The sequence below is a fragment of the Pan troglodytes genome, chromosome 13 (assembly GCF_028858775.2).
Source record: "Pan troglodytes isolate AG18354 chromosome 13, NHGRI_mPanTro3-v2.0_pri, whole genome shotgun sequence".
NCBI classification, from domain to species: domain Eukaryota; kingdom Metazoa; phylum Chordata; class Mammalia; order Primates; family Hominidae; genus Pan; species Pan troglodytes.
Window position 1 is genome coordinate 67397439 of NC_072411.2, and position 23574 is coordinate 67421012.

The 23574-nt window shown below is 34.1% G+C and overlaps 1 protein-coding gene across 6 annotated transcripts in view; it reads left to right on the forward strand.

The window, feature by feature from the left end:
* Positions 1–22401, forward strand: part of SCN2A (sodium voltage-gated channel alpha subunit 2) — a 153315-nt gene extending 130914 nt beyond the window's left edge. For all 6 annotated transcript variants that reach the window (XM_054679914.1, XM_054679913.1, XM_054679916.2 and 3 more), the window contains 7 exons: positions 2658–2780; positions 4115–4396; positions 7032–7085; positions 10025–10162; positions 10526–10630; positions 17094–17364; positions 18977–22401. In XM_054679914.1, the coding sequence (XP_054535889.1) occupies positions 2658–2780; positions 4115–4396; positions 7032–7085; positions 10025–10162; positions 10526–10630; positions 17094–17364; positions 18977–20172 (2169 nt within the window). In that variant the 3' untranslated portion in view covers positions 20173–22401. The remainder of the gene's footprint in view (positions 1–2657; positions 2781–4114; positions 4397–7031; positions 7086–10024; positions 10163–10525; positions 10631–17093; positions 17365–18976) is intronic.
* Positions 22402–23574: the final 1173 nt, after the last annotated feature.

Sequence of the window (23574 nt, forward strand, 5' to 3'; positions counted from 1 at the left end):
TTAGAAATTTTGCTTTTTGCATGCTCACATTTCGCAAAATAACTTGTATTTAAATTTTTCACAGGCATCTTTGACATTAGTATGTTTGTCATCACTAGAGCCTGTTGAGTTTAGGTCACACAGATGAATCATTAATTACAAAGAAATTTGAAAGTCCAAAAAGCAAGAGACACCACTTGATTTGTATGATATAGAAGCAAATTGGCTATTGACCAAGTAGCCAAAGATTTTATTGAACTACATTGGTGTTGAAATAAAATAAGATAGAGTATAAAATATGAGGGTTTTTATATAATTGAATATGAGGCAAATCTACCATTAAATGTACTACTACTATTAAATGTATAAAGGCTACATGCAGAATTACGTTAACAGTCTCTGGCAATAAAGGAAGACAATAAATAATATTTAGAACTACATAAGTGTGGACATTACAAACAATAGAAAATGCACCAAAACTGTAACCATTCTTTTATTTGTATAATGGGATTATGCATGATACTATTTCTTTTCTCTATTTTCTGTATGTACTTATCATAGGTTGGTAAATCCATAATAAAAATATCTGATACTTGATATATCTATGTTAGGATAAAAGTATCAAGTCAACACTGCTTGAATATAAGGAAACTCTTAAGAGAAATCTAGTTGTCCTGCAGCTAATGATCATATTACCCAAAGTACTGATATTTACCTTTTTAGATTTAAGAAAACTATTATGATAGTATATGAAACTGATCAACACTTTGCCTTAAATCAAATATGCTTATTGCTCATCTATTTCATTATGAAAGATACAAATATAAATAAGTCATTTTTCTAGTCCTGCAGTAGCTTACAGTTGAAAAGTGAGGACAGCTGCGTACACAGTAAGTCGACACCTGTATTACAAGTGCCACCTCTTTACTTGAGGAAGGAGGAAAGGCTTCAAGAGGGAAGTGGAGTGTGAGCTGGAGCTTGAGAGATGTGAATGCCAGCAGGCACAGCTGAGGGAGGAACACGGATTCGTTAAAACGTTGGTGCATGACATGCAGGGTGGGTTCCAGAAACAAGTAGATAGGGTGAGGTAAGCCTTTGTAATGGGATGATAAGGTAAGAAAGATAAGTTAGAAAAGAGTCTGAAGAACCTGAGGTGCCATCCAAGGAAATTTGGACTTATTATTTAATACAGAGGAAGCTATTGAAGAATTACATATAGGGAAGTGACAAGACCTGCTTGTTCTTTTAGGGAGGGAAGTTAGGTGGAGGTGAGAATGACGGAATAGAAAGGAGATTATTTAGAGATCAAAACACCAATTAGGAGATTGCTGCAATGTCCCAGAAAGAGAAGGCCTATATGTATCTCCTTTTCCACATTTAGCTACACAAGTCACATAAAATTGAATATTTTACAACTTCTTTTCAGCCAGTAAATACTACCCCATTCAAAATATTTTCCTCTGTCTAACTTTTATCTTTCATCCTTTAACTTATGCTTATCTCTTTTTGGTTCTGTCTTCAGAGAAGGTAAAGTACTACAGGTCCTTATATCTTAAATACAGAAAAGCTTCACAACTCATGATAATTCAGTAACTATTTTTCAATTATCTGTTAAAAAGGGACTTACAAAGCCTAAGAGTTTGGATTTTAAGGGAACTATATGAACTATATAAGACATAATTTTACAACTCATTGTTTTCTGTATTCAAGAGGCTTCACTTTCAAATTGCATGTGCAAAATTATTTTGAATAAGTTGTTTTTTGTAACAACTTTCAATGTGCTTCCCTTATTTTCCTTAAAAATATATTTTTCAAATATATTAACACCATACTCTTAAAAGCTATATTGCATATTTATTTTTATTTATCTGCTTTTGAAATTCAGGTGTACTTTAGAACAAAATATCTTTACTTAGCTTATATAATTTTAATAATTTTTCTATATGTTTTCAAGGAAATTGGACACATGTATGTCCCCCTGACCGTTTTTCTTTTTCTTTTTAGCTAAGACTTTATAATTTTTCTCAACTACATTAGTCAACTGTATGAATAACTAAAGACAACATTGTTCTTGCAATTTCTAATTTATCATAAAATCTCAACTTTTTTAATTCACTAATTTTGTCTGACCTAATTAATGATATTATGCCCTTCACACTGAAATTTACAAAAGTCAAAGCTGCTTTTTAGAGGCCTATTCCTTTTTAAATGTGTTCATGCTCATATTCACCAGTGGTTTGTATAGTTTACTTGTGTATCAAATGTTACTTTCCATTTCAGATCTGCTCAATATTATTAGAAATGATACAGAAATAAGTTTTACAGATCTGTAGAGGAAGATCACATTTCTATCTCTTTTTTTCTTTACTTTTAATTTTTTAAAAACATTTCCTACCAAGAATCTTGAAAAAAGAGGACATATATGGGCTTATTTTTTATAAGTGTTCACAGACTAGTATCATTAACTTCACCCTGGGAACCTGTAGAAATGCAAATTCTTAGGCCTTTCCCCAAACTTACTAAATCAGACTCTGCTATTGGTGTTTTTAACAAGACCCCTGGGTGATTTTGAAACTCATGAAAGTTTGAGAATTACTGATTCATTGCATAGAGCAAGGCTGAACTGTGTAGACATTTTTACATGTAAATAAGAAAATTGTGTTGCTTTTTCTGTACAGGTCTCACTGGTTAGCTTAACTGCAAATGCCTTGGGTTACTCAGAACTTGGTGCCATCAAATCCCTCAGAACACTAAGAGCTCTGAGGCCACTGAGAGCTTTGTCCCGGTTTGAAGGAATGAGGGTAAGACTGAATGCCTTAGAGTTTGTCAGAATTATTATTGAGAGCAGACTGACACTTTGTACCACGGAAATGTCAAATTTATGGAGAATTTGTGTCTTACACATTCATACTGACATAGCTAATCAATCAAAAATAATATTTACCAGATGTCCATAATACTTGGCACTGCTGGAGTCACTCACAGAGTATATTGCCAGAGGGATTGTTTCTGATTAGCTAGATTTTCACTTCGTGGAAAATCTCTATAGTTATACTGCTGATTTGAATCAAGATTATTTATGTTCACTTCATTTATAAATGTGCAGGAAATCCTACTCGCTGTAGTTTAAGCCTACCAAATCATTACTCATCATTTCTTCACTACTCCGCTGTGATACACTTTGAGCCTTTTGATGTTTGAATCAGGCCTTTTAGTTCTTAAACACAGGCTGAAATGGCTAAAAAGTAGGTCAACTGGAAATCTAACGCTCATTTAGAAGGGTGGTACAAAAGAACAGAGGAGTTTGTGCTGACATTTGTCGTCCCCTGAGGCACAAAACCTGAGACCACATACCCTCACCACCTAGAAAATGATGATGCCTTGTCTCAGTTGTTTTAGCTGGTTCAAAGGGGATTTTAAAAAAATGATACTTTTTGTGATATTTGAAAATAAGTTACTTAGACTTTATCTGCATGTTATAGTGATACTAGCTCATATTTTCTAACTAAGAAAATAGTTACTTAGACTTTATCTAGTGTTACAATCACAACTAGAGATGAATGGTGTGTGTAGATGTGTGTCTGTATATGCATGGTTACATAGAAAAGTGTTATTAGCGGTAAAATTCTTTTTACTTTACCAATTAGAAAGAACAGTTTTTGCAGTAGAAGGCTTAATAAACAAAAGGTATCAATCTTTCAGTACCAGAATACCGTTTATATTTTCTGTGTGGAATTTGATCCCCAAGTGGTCTCTTTCACTCTCAGATTTTGGACAGCAAATTGTATGGTTTGTATGATTTTTTGAAAGTGACGTTCGCTTCTATATTCATGCCACTGTTTATACTCTTAATTATTTTTGGCATTTACTGTTAGTTCCATCCTTTGAGGTAAATTTGCTACATGTGTATTATTACCTCTTGAGAAAACATTCTCCAATATAAAATTCGTTGTATACTCTTCTGATTTATAATTTTAAAATTCTTAGTTGGAGCTACCAGAGTCTAGTTTCTACCCAATATTCAACTTTGAAACAGATTTTTTTAATCATTTGACTGTTCTTTTAGTAATGTTTAAAAATAAGTAAATATTTGTTGTTGGCTTTTCACTTATTTTTCCTTCTCATCCTGTGCCAGGTTGTTGTAAATGCTCTTTTAGGAGCCATTCCATCTATCATGAATGTACTTCTGGTTTGTCTGATCTTTTGGCTAATATTCAGTATCATGGGAGTGAATCTCTTTGCTGGCAAGTTTTACCATTGTATTAATTACACCACTGGAGAGATGTTTGATGTAAGCGTGGTCAACAACTACAGTGAGTGCAAAGCTCTCATTGAGAGCAATCAAACTGCCAGGTGGAAAAATGTGAAAGTAAACTTTGATAACGTAGGACTTGGATATCTGTCTCTACTTCAAGTAGTAAGTAATCACTTTATTATTTTCCATGATGTGTAATTAAAATGAGTCTAAAGTTTTTCTTCCTCATAATGAGATATCCACCTGTTAGAATGGCTATTATCAAACAGATAAATGACAATAAATGCTGGCAAGAATGTGAAGAAAAGGGAACCCTTGTACATTGTTGGCAGGGATGTAAATTAGTATAGCTTTTATGGAAAATAGTACGGAGGTTTCTCAAAAAACTAAAAATAGAACCACTATGTGATCCAACAATTCCATTACTGGGTATATATCCAAAGGAAATTAAATCAACATGTCAAAGAGATGTCTGCACTCTCACACTCACTGCAGCACTATTCACAATAGCCAAAATATGGAAACAACCTAATTGTCCATCAGCAGATATGTGGATAAAGAAAATTGTGTGTGTGTCTGTGTGTGTGTGTATATATGTATATGTATATATATACACACACGTATTTCTATATACACACATATAGATATACACTGTATATGTATATATCTATACACACATATAGACATACACAGAAACAGTGTTTGTGTATGTGTGCGTATATATAGAAGTAGTCAGGGAAGGGGCAGAGCCTGTGGCACTAAGAAACTGAGAAAATGTACAAGACTTTTGTTTTCAGAATTACTATGTCCGCACAACAGAAAAAGTATTTCAAAAAGTAAATGCGCTTGAATGTATTTGTTTTCAGTTTAGGAAACTGCTTCTTTTCGTAGAGTGCCTTAAAATAGTATGTTCAACAATATTAAAAAGATTTTCAAAAATAAGCCCTCATGATTGATGATTGGTAATAATCATTTAAAAACTTATTGGATGTATATATATGTGTGTGTATACACGCACACACACACACACACACACACACCTCTATAGACATACACAATGAAGTAGTATTCAGCCTTTAAAGAAGAAGGAAATCCTGTCCTTTTATACAACATGGATTCACCTGGAGGAAATTAAGTGAAATAAGCCAGGCACAGAAAGACAAATGACACATGATGTCACTTATATATGGAATCTAAAAAACACAAACTCACAGAAACAGAAAGCAGAATGACAATCACCAGGGGCTGGGGGATGATGGGAGATGTTGGTCAAAGGATACAAAATTCAATTCGACAGGAAGAATACATTCTGTAGAGCTATTGTACAGCATGGTGACTATAGTTAATAATAATATATTATATACTTGAAAATAGCTAAGTGAGTAGATATGTTTTCTCATCAGAAAAAAATGAGTATATGAAGCGATATATGTATTACTTAGCTTGAGTTAGCCATTTCACAATATACATATATTTGAAAACATCATTTTGTACAACATAAATATATTCATTTTTATTTGTCAATTAAAAAATGAATATATTTTTGAAAAGCAATTAAAATAAAAATGCATATACATTTTAGGAACTCTATATAGATGCACTAAAACTATATAAAAATGATATAATACTATACAACAATAAAATAAAATTCTTCTTCCTCTGTGTTTACAAATACTTCCTTAGGCCCATCTGCCTAGATTCCTCTTACCATGATTGAACTATCTTTTCTGCCCCACGCTGGAAACATGATGGTTCTAAAAACTTTATTGTCTCCCCGACTATGCATTTGGTAGCATAGCCAAGTCCTTTGTTACTGGGAGTTTAATCTAGGCACTCATTGTTTTCCTCCCTTCCTACTCTGAGGAAAGAAGTGCTGGCCCCAAGGGGGGTTGAAAAGGGGTGTGTGTGTGTGTGTGTGTATGTGTCCGCACGCGTGTGTGTAGACAGAGAAAGAGAGAGAGACTTTCAGATAGGAAAATTGCTCTTTTGCAAATGAAAACTTTCCAATTAAGACTATTGTGTCTGCTATGCACTCATAATAATTCATTCAGCTATTCAACTGACTGCAGTATTAAATCTCCACTAGCTCCTGGACACAATCCACTTACACGATCCTCAAGACTATTAAAATAGTCAGGAAAGGGGAAGAGCCTGTGGCACTAAGGAACTGAAAAAATGTACAAGAGTTTTATTTTCAAGATCATTATGTCAACGGAGCAGAAAACAAATATTTAAAAAAGGAAATGCAGTAGAATATATTGTTTTCAGATTAGGAAACTGCTTCCTCTTATAGAGTAATCACCTCAAAATAGTATGATCAACAATATTAAGAAGATTTTCAAGAATAAGCTGTCATGATTGGTGATTGGTAATAATCATTTAGAAAAGAATAAGTAGAAAAGAAAGCATTAAGATAAATAACGCAGCATACTTTTGAGCTTGTCTCATGCTGCTACTATATACATGAAATCTTTTCATCAAAGTTCATGACATATTTTTATATAAACACATCAGAGTCGAAGATTGTTGATATTGTTTTTATGATAGCATATTGTTACAGTAGATCATTATTTAATTATATATGCTAAATATCCACATAAGATGTTATAGAGGAATATAAATTTGAAGTATTTTCAATGCATATCACAAAACATTGCCCCAAAAGTGAATACAAATTTCAAGCTTATTTATATGCCTGTATTGAATACATGTCAAATAGAATTTTGATCAATTATTCAATTTATTTTCTAAAATTATAATTTTGGGAAAAAAGAAAATGATATGACTTTTCTTACAGGCCACGTTTAAGGGATGGATGGATATTATGTATGCAGCTGTTGACTCACGAAATGTAAGTCTAGTTAGAGGGAAATTGTTTAGTTTGATTAAATGTATATTTCTACAATATTGTAATTTAGTGATATTGTCAATAAAATAAAATTATGTGCTTAATTTATAAAACCCATCTATATTATAAGGATAAAATATTTAATCATACTATTTCTTTCAAAATTATCATAGGATGATTTTCTCTAATCACTCTGTATCTTTTAACATATCTTTTCTAGTATTTAGCAAGGCACCTGACACAAAACTTTATTGTATGTATTTTCAAAATGAGACATTTTATTTTTGGCTCTGATAGTCCTGGTCATTTGTGCATTAGAAGTTCTCACAGGCAATATTTTTCATCTGTAATATATTTCCTCCAGCTTTTGATCTTCCTTATAATAGGAAGGATATGACTAAAAACGGGGACAAAAATAAACAATTTAGTGTTTCTCTTGGGAAAGTGAGATTAAGTGGTAGAAGGGAGGGACTTTCCTAATCTACTTTATACATACCAGTACTTTGAATTCTTTTCTATAATTTTCATTAATTTCTCACTATTTAATGAGGAATGAAGTCACATTTTGAAAAAAAAAAAAAAAAAAGAGATTGATTTCTGGTATGCCAGAGCATGATAATAAAGCTCAAAATGCTCTTTCCCTAGCACCAGCAGCTAGCTTTCTGAGTGAAGAATTCCTGAGGTTTTTTTTTTTCTTTTTTCCACTTCATAAAAACAGAGAGGGAGCAAGAAAGCATGAAAAGCCCTGCATTGTATCTCTATAAGTGCTATCAGGAATTCCAGTTATGAGATTTTTCTGAATAGTAATAATAATTTATTGTTTATCACTATTCACTGTGCCAAGGACTTTCTCACATTATCCCATTTAATCCTAAATGACAACCTTATTGTATAGGTGATACTAGCTCTATTTTACTACTGAAGCAAAGAGACTTAATGCGTTAAATGGGAAAACAAGTTTTTGAACCCTGACCACAAATAATGGCTCATACCCACTTTCCACAGTGATTCTTACCTTTTTGATTAATTAATTCAATGCTCTTTCCACCTTCCTTATCAATAGCTTATATGCCATGAAACATTTTCAGTTTCTTCTTTAATAACTTAGCAGACCTTTTCTGCTGCAAAACTCCTGGAATTTCCAGCACATTACAAAAGATGAAAGCCAATTGAGCACTACATTTATGAAAAGTTGCTGGATCTTGAACTTTAATTAGTAAATTGCATCAGATAAATGCAAATTTAAACCAAAATAAAACATTATCTACACACCTACCAGATTGGCAATACCAAAAAGTCTGACAATACCAAGTTTTACCAAGGATAAACAGCAATAAGAACACTTGTACAATGCTGATAGGAAAAAAAATAGTTAAATAATCCTTTAAAAACAGTTGGGTATGATCACATTATTTGAGAAAGTTAAAGATATTTTTTAATACTGCAATTCTACTTTGAACAACGTATCCTAAAGAAACTTATGCACATGTTTAGGATAATCTATGTACAAAAATGAATATAACTTTTTTTTGCACTTGCAAAAAACTGGGAGCAACTCAAAAACAGTAGAAATAGGCAAACAATTGAATACTATATAGTGATGAAAATGAATGAATACCGCCATATACAACCACATGGATGAGCCTTAAAAATACAACATTGAGTTAAAGAAACTAGACACATACTATAATTCTACTTATATAAATTTTGAAATTGACAAAACTAAGCTTATTGTTCAAAACTGCATACTGAGGTGTTAACTTGAAAGAAAAAGCAGGGACATAATTACCATAAAAGTCAGGATAATGATTACCTCCAGCAGGGATGATGGAGTTTATGTTTGAGAAGGGTACACCAAGGGTTTCTGAAGTTGTAGCAATGACCTGGGTTATGGATTTCACTTATAAAACATATTATATTTTGCATTTATGTATTATGCACTTTCCTGTATGTATATTGTCTTTTAAAAGTTTTAAAAATATAATTTTACATCACTGTTAACTAAACTCACATACACAAAATCTCATCGAAGAATAAGCAGTTTTACAATATTCCTGATATTTTCCATTTTGCTGTATTTCCTTAGAAACAAAATTATGCTGGTCATAATCCTCTAAATTGATTTCATAACACAGTGGGTTATAACTTGCATCTATTATCATCATCAGGGATTGGTTGACTGAGTTGGTTAGAACAATGTCCTATTAGACCTGTGAAAGCTTACAGCTAAGGCGCAAACCTACTATCACAGTTTTCTAATCAAAAGTGGATTAGACAAGAGATAGTATCATTGTTACAGAAACAGTCCCTACTGAATAGGATAAAGCAATAGATTCATTTTCAGAAAGGAAAGATCAACCTATATACCTACATGCAGACCTACTACAATGATTCTTGCCTATCTAAAGAAATGTATTATACCAAACCCTTACACTTAGCAATTACTACTGGCCGCCACTGTTCTAAGCATATTTATATGTTAATATAGTTAATCTTCACGACCACACTATGAAGTTTAAGTTTGATTATTTTCATCTCACAGATGAGAAAACTGAGGCAGAGAAAGTAAATCTTAAAAGTTTTGACATAGAATAATGTGACGCTGACATCTCTTTTGTAAGAAGAGGAAATCTTTAATTTGCATACTGTGTTGGGAACTTTGCTTAGAAAGGAAAGTGCATTCATAATCTGGGTATTTGTTGGATGAAATTGTCTATAATCATTCAGACTTCTATATGGTTATTTCATTTTCCCAGGTAATGAATAGTCTTGCAGAACTCTTCAATAAGCATGTGAGATTTGAAGGTTCATAAAATCTGTTTAGTGTTTGGTTTATTTTCATTCCAGAGATTAAAACATGCTTAGATAATTAAAAACTCACTGATGTACTTTTTGTGAAACAATTACTAGATATAATGGTTACAATTCTTTATATTTTTTAGGTAGAATTACAACCCAAGTATGAAGACAACCTGTACATGTATCTTTATTTTGTCATCTTTATTATTTTTGGGTCATTCTTTACCTTGAATCTTTTCATTGGTGTCATCATAGATAACTTCAACCAACAGAAAAAGAAGATAAGTATATTAAAACTTCATCCTTGCTCTGAAATATGAACTAAATATTTCATACTCTTTCCTTTAGCCTCCAAAATGCAATCACCAAAAAAAGAATTAAAAATTCAGAAATTATTTTGAGACATTTGATAATCGATAAGCTTTTAAGCAATTAATAATTCAGATAGCATATTTTTGATATTTTTAGTCTAGAAATATGACTAATATGGCATAATTTATATATTGAATAAAGGCATCTCTATAAATACAGATATTAGCAACAATAGAATGAAATGTGGGAGCCAATTTTCACATGATTACTAAGGTGGATTTTATAGCCAGCAAAGAACACAATTTTAACAAGTGTTGCTTTCATTTCTTTACTTTGGAGGTCAAGACATTTTTATGACAGAAGAACAGAAGAAATACTACAATGCAATGAAAAAACTGGGTTCAAAGAAACCACAAAAACCCATACCTCGACCTGCTGTAAGAATAACATATTTTCATTGCCTGTTAAAACTATATTACCTAACCGTTTCACAGCCCGAATTTCTAGAAACTAGTTATTTTTGTGGATTTGTAACACAAAGTTTTTTACCTTAACAATGTGACTAGCTAGCCTAAATAGCTTGAAAAATGTACTTTACTTATATAATATGTATAAATTATATAATGCATAACGTATTTTATATGTAAACATATAAAATACATAGAAATAAAATTTGCTATACTTAAGTGCCAGTGGTATCGTACAAGCTGATGTCATTAAGACACTTCTAATAACATCAAAAATAAAATACATACATACATACATAATGTGAAAATATTAAATGTTCTCAGAGTACAGAGGAGACAGATCGGAATAATTGGTACGTCACAGATTGGCCTCAGTTTTTGTCCAACTCTGCAGATTGAATGGAATCATTAATGAAACAGGCCACAGGTTTTGCTTTTTTCTGGTTAAACAAAAAAAAGGCAAACCTCATATTTTCCCCTACTATCCCACCCTTAAATGAGATGATATCATTCTTTGTAGGGCTTTTTATTGGCTCTTCCAGGTGTACATTTGCCAGTGATACTGTTCGTTCAGTTTGGCTGCTGCAGGGAGTTGCTGCCAGGAGAATCGCTAAGTTTTTCTATCACTCCTGAAGGACTAGCTCATATATTAAGTCTCAGAAAATCTTCCCCAACGTATACATGGTATAAAACACTTCAGTGTTTCTCAGAAATCTTGACTCTATAAATCTATTGGTGACAATATAAAACAGACCATAATTAAGTGTTCAGTTGGTAAGCCGGCCAATAACTCAAAGAAAATGGATAGCTATATTGGGTCAAACACAAAGGGTGTACAACTTGAGCCTAGTCTTTAGGAAATAATACAATTTGAATGAATAGAGAGAGAAGCAGAGAACATTTACTATATGAGAAAATGTATACTTCATAGCCATATAGACAAATATATCAGTGCAGAATAGTGATGCATTTGAATTAGTGAGTAGTAGACACTGGTTTTCCGAGTTACATGAGACAAGGTTACCATACGAGTCTGAAGAAATTTGTTCTAATTAAGCAATACAAATGCAATATAGTTAACAGAACAGCCTAGTAATGTGAAAAGAAAGATTTTAGAGAGTTTAACCTAGAGACTGGTGTGGAACAATATTAGAGGCAAAATAACCCTCGGCCATAGACAAGAAGATAAACCCTTACATACAAGAAGATAGTCCATAATCTGTGTCCAACCAGCAGGACTGGAACTACTCCAGGAGTGAAGTTAGCCAATAAGAAGACTCAATTGGGATGAAACACAGGAAAAGAGGGAGGATGCAATGAAAAAACTGGGTTCAAAGAAACCACAATAACCCATACCTCGACCTGCTGTAAGAATAGCAATAGCATATTTTCATTGCCTGTTATGAAACACAGGAAAAGAGGGAGGATATGTAGATAACAGAGAATCTAAAATATAAGCTAGTTGATATTTTGTGAAACTGTTGGTTCCACTATCATATACTGAAGTCATATGAAGGCACTGGGAAAAATAGTGTTAGAGCCTATGAAATGTCCAGACTGAAATAAGGATTTTAGCATTGTCAGAACAAAATTCAGTTGAGCTCTGAAACACAGATTCATTTTTGAAAAATAATTAGAATAGAGAAAAAAACAAAATTCTCAGAATGAGGCCTTGCATACTTCATCAAGATATAGGAAGAAATATTTCTCCAAATCCTCTCCAGCACCTGTTGTTTCCTGACTTTTGAATGATTGCCATTCTAACTGGTGTGAGATGATATCTCATAGTGGTTTTGATTTGCATTTCTCTGATGGCCAGTGATGATGAGCATTTTTTCATGTGTTTTTTGGCTGCATAAATGTCTTCTTTTGAGAAGTGCCTGTTCATGTCCTTCGCCCACTTTTTGATGGGGTTGTTTGTTTTTTTCTTGTAAATTTGTTTGAGTTCACTGTAGATTCTTTTACACTGTTGGTGGGACTGTAAACTAGTTCAACCATTGTGGAAGTCAGTGTGGCGATTCCTCAGGGATCTAGAACTAGAAATACCATTTGACCCAGCCATCCCATTACTGGGTATATACCCAAATGACTATAAATCATGCTGCTATAAAGACACATGCACACGTATGTTTATTGCGGCATTATTCACAATAGCAAAGACTTGGAACCAACCCAAATGTCCAACAATGATAGACTGGATTAAGAAAATGTGGCACATATACACCATGGAATATTATGCAGCCATAAAAAATGATGAGTTCATATCCTTTGTAGGGACATGGATGAAATTGGAAACCATCATTCTCAGTAAACTATTCCAAGAACAAAAAACCAAACACCGCATATTCTCACTCATAGGTGGGAATTGAACAATGAGATCACATGGACACAGGAAGGGGAATATCATACTCTGGGGACTGTGGTGGGGAGGGGGGAGGGGGGAGAGATAGCATTGGGAGATATACCTAATGCTAGATGACGAGTTAGTGGGTGCAGCGCACCAGCATGGCACATGTATACATATGTAACTAACCTGCACAATGTGCACATGTACCCTAAAATTTAAAGTATAATAAAAAAAAAGAAAAAAAAAAAGATATAGGAAAAAATAAATCAATGAAGAAATGAGCTTGAGTTTGTTTCCATCAAATGACATGGATTTACCTGTAGTGGTAGGGGTGTGTGGAAAAAGTTCAACACATTCAGCTAGAATATTATCAGTGTCAATTTGGCAATTTAGCAAGTAACTAGTAAAATCCATTTATTCCTGCATTGACAATATGTACTATGTAGTATGCTAAGCATTTGAACTTAAATATTGAACAGTATGGAGTCTAGTTAATGCAACGGATAGTAATCAAATAGTCCTGCCAAAAAATGGAAGTATCCCAGAAAAAAAGGGATACTTTCAGCTGTGAGAGCTGATTAGGGGGAAGGGGCTGATTAATCAGGGAAGTTAGGGAAGGCTTTATTAAAAAAATATACTAGCTGAGGATGGAAAAAAAATAGAAAGCATCAATAGCCAGAGTGGGATGAGAAGAGAGCCCTGTAGAAGGGGAATGAATTTGTGAAGGTCCTTATGTAGGAGGGCTGGTGAGACTGGAGTGCAGAAAGTCAAGGTTCATTTGGGACACACTGAGAATAAAGAGGTTAGGATAAGCCCAAACTTTTCTGGGCCTTGGAGGCCATGTTAAGGAGTTGTTTTCATCCTAAGAGCAGTAAGAAACCGTTAAAGTGGACCCAGTCAGTCTGGGCTTTGTGGTGATCACTCAATCGGTTTCACAGAGGCCGTGTGAATACATTGTAGACTTGTTTTGGAGCTATTTCAGAGATGGTAGGTAGCCTGAACCATAGCAATGTGCAGATTAATAAAAGTGGATGGATTTGTGAGCTATCACCAGCGTGAAATTTAAAAGTTTGTCTATTAATTGAATATGGGAACTAAAGAAGGAACCAACAAGAATGACTGGTGTCTTTCTGCTTTGCACAACTGGATAAATACTGATGTCATGCAGGAAATGAAGAAGGGACAGAAGTGGTGAGAAAATTGGAGATGCTAGTTTGCAGAATTTGGCAAACGAGTCAGAGTGAGAGAGTGAGAGGAAGGAGGAAGGGAGAGAAATGATGAATATTTAGGAGTAGCAAAATAAAGGTTTCTTAAGATTCAGATATTAGGTTTAAAGGAAAGCAAAAGGAATTTTAGGAAAAGATCGAAGAGAGAGGGAATAATTACGGCATAAAAATGCACAAGATGTGGGACAAGGACATAGTGGTCTAGGGTAGCTTTAGAAAGAAAAAGGGGCTGAGTCCTCTAATGAATTTGGAGTAATATATGAAAAGAACATGGAAATTAAAATAATATGAAATGCAAAAGGAAATAGAGGAGTTTATTTAAACTGTTTAAATTTAGTGTTCTAAAAAAAGTAAAAATAAAGGGCAAGAGAATGGAAATTTATGAGAAGTTTGGAATTATCTTTGGAGCAAATGAAGGACAAAGGATTGCTAATTGTTAAATCTGAAGGGCCAAGATGAAGTTAGAGAACATAAATTTTTGGTGAATAAGATCTTCAGAATTATACATCTTGTTCCAGCATATTTGACACCCTAGGATTTAAATGGGAGAACAGAACACAGAGACTCGAGATTGGAGTTGTACATTGAGACGTCTGTCTCATTGGACAACTCTATGAACAGGGAATCTAAACAGTTTTTTATTAGTCATGGTAATATTAAAATTAAGACCAAATTTCTGCTTTTAAGATATTTTTAACTTACTATACTCTAGGAGCCATATCTGAGAGAAAAATGGTACTGCTCCTGCTTTTGAGGGGCCTCACAACAAGTGGAAGGGAAAGAAAACTAAAATTGAATAAGAGCAAACCATTTGCAATACAATGCCATACATTTTATGATCAATGAAAGGACTCAGTTTTCTGAGAGCCCTAAGTGCTTTAAACTCAAAACTGAGTTAGAATTCATGAGACAGAGAAGGAGTGGGGGACATGTGTTTTAGACAGAATAGTAGACAGATAAACTATGTAAAATGATACAGTAGAACCTGCATAAGCTTCTAAGAGTGGTAGGCAGGAAATATCAGAGGGTGGAAGTAAGGGGAAGGTGCCAGACTTGGAAAGTTAAACTACAGTAAATTAATAATTAATAAGGAAGGGTTTGAACTAAAAGTAGACACATTTATTGGGTTGAAAAAGGCCCTGAGAAGACAGATCCAGCTGGAGTAATAGAAATCTAGTTCAGCAGGCCAAATACGCATTCAGAGAAAAGAGCAAAACAAAATAGAACAAGTAGTGTTTGATGTCCAAAAATCACCATTGGAAGTAATAGAAGCCTCCCAATAGAAAGAGGGCAGAACACTAAGATGTAGAATCCAGGCCACTAAAAGTGTCAGGATCTGGGAAAGCAAGCCATTAGGTGTATATGTAGCAGAGTATTAGTCATTCTAGTTGAGAAGGTAGAGAAAGGCAGCCCAACAGAGGTAAGTCAAGACCCGATCCCTAGATTACCTGAGAAACAAAGCAGATACGTGCAAAATGGAACAATGCAGAAACCAACGATCAGAACTGGTTTACAAGTTGGGGACTTAATTTCATAAGCAAGACATAAAGCAATTAGTACTTGGAAATAAGGTCCAAATAGACTAGGGCAAAGATTGAATATTTCCATTGTGACTTTTTAAAAGATAATTTTATTCTTACAGAAGAGTTACTCATAATGAATACTCTAATGAATCTATACACAGTGTCCTCTTATTTTAACATCTTATGAAACCATAGGTCAGTTCTCTCAACTAAGAAATTAATCTTGGTATAATACCATTAAATAAAATACAGAACTGAGTCAGATTTCACCAGTTTTTCCACTGAAGCCTTTTCTCTAGAATGATGATTTTTAAAACATCTTAGCTGAACTTTAAAATGAAATTTAAGATGCTGTAGCTTTAGTGAGAGAATATAAAGTCAGAAATCAGATGAAAAATTTAAAAAGAGAGAGGAAAACTTGGAGAAGTATTTATTTATTAGTTACTTAAAGTAAAATTAATACCCTCCCAACATATGGGATAAAAAATTTTATTACATGACAAATATTTACTAACTGTCCGTCATAACATGATGGTGTTCTGTGCACTGAGAACATAATAGGTGAGTTTATAAAACCTGGTATCAATGTTAGTATAAATAAAACAAATACATTTGAATACAGTTGAATATACAATATACAAAATTTTCTTCCAAGTATAAAACGAAAATAAAATACACTACTTTCTTTAATAGAATAGAACATTGTAATAATGTTCCATTGCATTTGACCCTCACATAAATGCTATGAGGTAGCATTAAGAGATAAGATTTGAGGCCGGGCATGGTGGCTCATGCCTGTAATTCCAGCACTTTGGGAGGTCGAGGTGGGCAGATCATGAGGTCAGGAGTTTGAGACCAACCTGACCAATACGGTGAAATCCCGTCTCTACTAAACTTACAAAAAGTAGTCGGGCATGGTGGCGTGTACCTGTAATCCCAGCTACTCAGGAGGCTGAGGCAGGAGTATCGCTTGAACCCGGGAGGCAGAGGTTGCAGTGAGCCAAGATCGTGCCACTGCACTCCAACCTGTGCAACAGAGCGAGACTCCATCTCAAAAAATAAAAAAAAATTTAAAAAGAGAGAGAGAGAGATAAGATTTGGGATCTGACATGGAGCTTCCCTATTTACACTACTTACCTGCTTTGTGACCTAAGGCAAGTTACCTCAGCTCTCCAATCACTGGTTTTGCAAGGAATTTTTTTTTCTGTAAAATGTTGTGAGGATTAAAGATGTGGTTTTATAAAAGCTACATTTTTTGTTGCTTTCTTAAAATCAGAAGAATTGAATTAGATTTTTTTAAGGTTTCTAATGGAACTTTTACATATTATTTGTTCCAGAACAAATTCCAAGGAATGGTCTTTGATTTTGTAACCAAACAAGTCTTTGATATCAGCATCATGATCCTCATCTGCCTTAACATGGTCACCATGATGGTGGAAACCGATGACCAGAGTCAAGAAATGACAAACATTCTGTACTGGATTAATCTGGTGTTTATTGTTCTGTTCACTGGAGAATGTGTGCTGAAACTGATCTCTCTTCGTTACTACTATTTCACTATTGGATGGAATATTTTTGATTTTGTGGTGGTCATTCTCTCCATTGTAGGTAAGAAGAGGTGCTTTTATTCAGTTAAGGAATATAGTGGTAAAAATGTGTGTTTTAAAACTTTAGAGGTGTTTTTCACTAATCTTTCTCATTCATCCCAAACTCCCAAATAAAAATCTAATAGTCCATTGTTTTAGTTTTAGTTTGCCATTTCTCTAATTGCATGCTGTGCTTGAAATGATGAGTGGAATACAAGGAATTTATATTTTCAGCTTTCATTTATTCTCATTTAATATTTTCATCTATTCTCATCTCAGAAGACAATAACTGCAACTTTGGTAGAATACTCTTGTACCTGGTCATACTCCTGTGGTATTGACAGTTACTGCTTTGAATAAACAATCAATCCACACACATATATACATAAATCATTTGAAGTAGTCACATAATTCATAAATATGACCTCTTAAATAATTGGAATAGTGTATATGTGCAGTTATATATATAATTACACATATATAAGTTTCATGTTATCTTTGGGTGCAGACAGTTTTCTGTGGTTTGCAATATCTCTTTTTGGAAGCAGATATTTTGTTTGAAAATCCAAAACAGATTTGTTATCATCAATGATACATTAATGTTAGGATACATATATACATTAAGTCCTAGGAATGCAAAAGATTTATTGGAAAAAATATATATATACAGTGTTTATGTATAAGATATTAAATGAGGTGCTGGAAGTAAATATAAGAAGATTTAAGAGAAGGTTCTACCTATTTGGGGAAACAGAACATTCACATGGAGGGGAAAATTATATAGCACTCTTTAAACTACTTTCTTTAGTCGAATAGAACATTGTAACAATGTTCCATTGCATTTGATTCTCACATAAGTGCTATGAGGTAGCATTAAGAGGTAAGATTTGAGATCTGACCTGGAGCTTCCCTATTTACACTACTTACCTTCTCAGTGACCTAAGAGAAGTTACCTCAGCTCTCCAATCTCTGGTTTTGCAAGGAATTTTTCTGTAAAATGTTGTTGTGAGGATTAAATCAGATTATGTATATATATGCACTTAGCACTGTGCCTAGCATGAAGAAAAGACTTAGTAAATGTTCAGTTTGACCACAAGAAAAAGTTGATATTATCACCATTTACTCATGCATAAAAGCAAGTGCCAGGATTCAGTCCCAAGTACATCTGTCTCCAAAGCCTATATTTTCTTCTGTACATCACGCTGCCTACGCCCAAATAACATAGAATCTCAGAAAGTAAAGAACTCTCATATTCCTGACCCAAAATCATACACCTTTAGTTCTTATGCAAATACTAGAACTAGTATTTTGGACATATAAATTAATTTCTGTACTTGGCCACTGTATGCTTCATGATGTCTTTGGACCTTCCAGGGTTGAGTCATTTTTTTGATAGATGCTTTCCTTGAACTAGGAAAAATGGCCCTTATTATCTTCATTTAATATAAAGATGTAAATGTTATAACACCAAACATACCAGTTTCATTTTGCTCAACAAACATTGCAGATTATTTGCATATATACATGTACCTAACTGTCCTGTTCACATTTTGTAAAACTAATGTAATTATGTAAACTTTCATTTGCTACTATTAAGTATAACAATATTTTTGTTATTTGTTGATTTTCTACAGGAATGTTTCTGGCTGAACTGATAGAAAAGTATTTTGTGTCCCCTACCCTATTCCGAGTGATCCGTCTTGCCAGGATTGGCCGAATCCTACGTCTGATCAAAGGAGCAAAGGGGATCCGCACGCTGCTCTTTGCTTTGATGATGTCCCTTCCTGCGTTGTTTAACATCGGCCTCCTTCTTTTCCTGGTCATGTTCATCTACGCCATCTTTGGGATGTCCAACTTTGCCTATGTTAAGAGGGAAGTTGGGATCGATGACATGTTCAACTTTGAGACCTTTGGCAACAGCATGATCTGCCTGTTCCAAATTACAACCTCTGCTGGCTGGGATGGATTGCTAGCACCTATTCTTAATAGTGGACCTCCAGACTGTGACCCTGAAAAAGATCACCCTGGAAGCTCAGTTAAGGGAGACTGTGGGAACCCATCTGTTGGGATTTTCTTTTTTGTCAGTTACATCATCATATCCTTCCTGGTTGTGGTGAACATGTACATCGCGGTCATCCTGGAGAACTTCAGTGTTGCTACTGAAGAAAGTGCAGAGCCTCTGAGTGAGGATGACTTTGAGATGTTCTATGAGGTTTGGGAGAAGTTTGATCCCGATGCGACCCAGTTTATAGAGTTTGCCAAACTCTCTGATTTTGCAGATGCCCTGGATCCTCCTCTTCTCATAGCAAAACCCAACAAAGTCCAGCTCATTGCCATGGATCTGCCCATGGTGAGTGGTGACCGGATCCACTGTCTTGACATCTTATTTGCTTTTACAAAGCGTGTTTTGGGTGAGAGTGGAGAGATGGATGCCCTTCGAATACAGATGGAAGAGCGATTCATGGCATCAAACCCCTCCAAAGTCTCTTATGAGCCCATTACGACCACGTTGAAACGCAAACAAGAGGAGGTGTCTGCTATTATTATCCAGAGGGCTTACAGACGCTACCTCTTGAAGCAAAAAGTTAAAAAGGTATCAAGTATATACAAGAAAGACAAAGGCAAAGAATGTGATGGAACACCCATCAAAGAAGATACTCTCATTGATAAACTGAATGAGAATTCAACTCCAGAGAAAACCGATATGACGCCTTCCACCACGTCTCCACCCTCGTATGATAGTGTGACCAAACCGGAAAAAGAAAAATTTGAAAAAGACAAATCAGAAAAGGAAGACAAAGGGAAAGATATCAGGGAAAGTAAAAAGTAAAAAGAAACCAAGAATTTTCCATTTTGTGATCAATTGTTTACAGCCCGTGATGGTGATGTGTTTGTGTCAACAGGACTCCCACAGGAGGTCTATGCCAAACTGACTGTTTTTACAAATGTATACTTAAGGTCAGTGCCTATAACAAGACAGAGACCTCTGGTCAGCAAACTGGAACTCAGTAAACTGGAGAAATAGTATCGATGGGAGGTTTCTATTTTCACAACCAGCTGACACTGCTGAAGAGCAGAGGCGTAATGGCTACTCAGACGATAGGAACCAATTTAAAGGGGGGAGGGAAGTTAAATTTTTATGTAAATTCAACATGTGACACTTGATAATAGTAATTGTCACCACTGTTTATGTTTTAACTGCCACACCTGCCATATTTTTACAAAACGTGTGCTGTGAATTTTCACTTTTCTTTTTAATTCACAGGTTGTTTACTATTATATGTGACTATTTTTGTAAATGGGTTTGTGTTTGGGGAGAGGGATTAAAGGGAGGGAATTCTAAATTTCTCTATTGTATTGTATAACTGGATATATTTTAAATGGAGGCATGCTGCAATTCTCATTCACACATAAAAAAAAATCACATCACAAAAGGAAAGAGTTTACTTCTTGTTTCAGGATGTTTTTAGATTTTTGAGGTGCTTAAATAGCTATTCGTATTTTTAAGGTGTCTCATCCAGAAAAAATTTAATGTGCCTGTAAATGTTCCATAGAATCACAAGCATTAAAGAGTTGTTTTATTTTTACATAACCCATTAAATGTACATGTATATATGTATATATGTATATGTGCGTGTATATACATATATATGTATACACACATGCACACACAGAGATATACACATACCATTACATTGTCATTCACAGTCCCAGCAGCATGACTATCACATTTTTGATAAGTGTCCTTTGGCATAAAATAAAAATATCCTATCAGTCCTTTCTAAGAAGCCTGAATTGACCAAAAAACATCCCCACCACCACTTTATAAAGTTGATTCTGCTTTATCCTGCAGTATTGTTTAGCCATCTTCTGCTCTTGGTAAGGTTGACATAGTATATGTCAATTTAAAAAATAAAAGTCTGCTTTGTAAATAGTAATTTTACCCAGTGGTGCATGTTTGAGCAAACAAAAATGATGATTTAAGCACACTACTTATTGCATCAAATATGTACCACAGTAAGTATAGTTTGCAAGCTTTCAACAGGTAATATGATGTAATTGGTTCCATTATAGTTTGAAGCTGTCACTGCTGCATGTTTATCTTGCCTATGCTGCTGTATCTTATTCCTTCCACTGTTCAGAAGTCTAATATGGGAAGCCATATATCAGTGGTAAAGTGAAGCAAATTGTTCTACCAAGACCTCATTCTTCATGTCATTAAGCAATAGGTTGCAGCAAACAAGGAAGAGCTTCTTGCTTTTTATTCTTCCAACCTTAATTGAACACTCAATGATGAAAAGCCCGACTGTACAAACATGTTGCAAGCTGCTTAAATCTGTTTAAAATATACGGTTAGAGTTTTCTAAGAAAATATAAATACTGTAAAAAGTTCATTTTATTTTATTTTTCAGCCTTTTGTACATAAAATGAGAAATTAAAAGTATCTTCAGGTGGATGTCACAGTCACTATTGTTAGTTTCTGTTCCTAGCACTTTTAAATTGAAGCACTTCACAAAATAAGAAGCAAGGACTAGGATGCAGTGTAGGTTTCTGCTTTTTTATTAGTACTGTAAACTTGCACACATTTCAATGTGAAACAAATCTCAAACTGAGTTCAATGTTTATTTGCTTTCAATAGTAATGCCTTATCATTGAAAGAGGCTTAAAGAAAAAAAAATCAGCTGATACTCTTGGCATTGCTTGAATCCAATGTTTCCACCTAGTCTTTTTATTCAGTACTCATCAGTCTTTTCCAATGTTTGTTTACACAGATAGATCTTATTGACCCATATGGCACTAGAACTGTATCAGATATAATATGGGATCCCAGCTTTTTTTCCTCTCCCACAAAACCAGGTAGTGAAGTTATATTACCAGTTACAGCAAAATACTTTGTGTTTCACAAGCAACAATAAATGTAGATTCTTTATACTAAAGCTATTGACTTGTAGTGTGTTGGTGAAATGCATGCAGGAAAATGCTGTTACCATAAAGAACGGTAAACCACATTACAATCAAGCCAAAAGAATAAAGGTTTCGCTTTTGTTTTTGTATTTAATTGTTGTCTTTGTTTCTATCTTTGAAATGCCATTTAAAGGTAGATTTCTATCATGTAAAAATAATCTATCTGAAAAACAAATGTAAAGAACACACATTAATTACTATAATTCATCTTTCAATTTTTTCATGGAATGGAAGTTAATTAAGAAGAGTGTATTGGATAACTACTTTAATATTGGCCAAAAAGCTAGATATGGCATCAGGTAGAGTAGTGGAAAGTTACAAAAATTAATAAAAAATTGACTAACATTTTAAGTTGTGCATCTTTTCTCCTTCCTGTCCACCTATTGTTCTTTTTTTCACTTTTCCATTTCAATTTCTTCCTTATGTATTCTTGATCTACTTTTCTTTATATCCTTCTATCCTTTCCTTGCACTCTCAGTATTTTTCATTTAGGATATTCTCCTTGTTTCTTTTCTGTTCACCAAATGTCTTGTTTATTACAGCCTATAGATCACTTAGATTTAGATCCCTAAAATTTGCTGTCACTCTGTAAAGTGCACATAGTATCTGCGTATTTACTTTTACAATTTTCTTTACAAAAATTCTAAGAAAGCTTAGACTGCAACTTTTCATAATATATAAACAAAATTCCAAAATAGCACAGGTTTGACTTTCTCATTTAATTATGAACAGTTTGGGAAATGCTTCTCAATTCTGAATGCATATTAGAACTACCTGAGAAGCAAAAAAAAGAGAAAAAAAAAAAAAAGCCAGTGCATGGGCCAAGACCAGGACCAGACCAATTGAACTCATATCTCTGGGTGAGACTTAAGCATTTAATTTTTTGAAGGCTCGTCATTGATACTGATTCATACCAAGGACTGAGAACTAGCAAATTTGGGTCTCCTTTGCCCAATAGGAAAAACATATTCTCCGGAAAGTCCAAACTGTCCTTCATTACATAACTTATCATGTACAGAATAAAGTTCCTAAGAGGATGGCTTTCGGAGTATTTATATTGCAGATTGAGGGATTGACATTGATCTAATTATAATAGAGGTTCTTCTTTAGGGCTGTAGTTGGTATAAAGGGAATTCTATTAGAAAAGTTTAGGGAGACTGTGTTCAGGTAACACATGCACACACACACACCCCATATGGCACCTTAACTATCCCTAGTGTATACTGGGTGGAATGAATGTGGGATGGTCTAGGAAACAGTATAAATT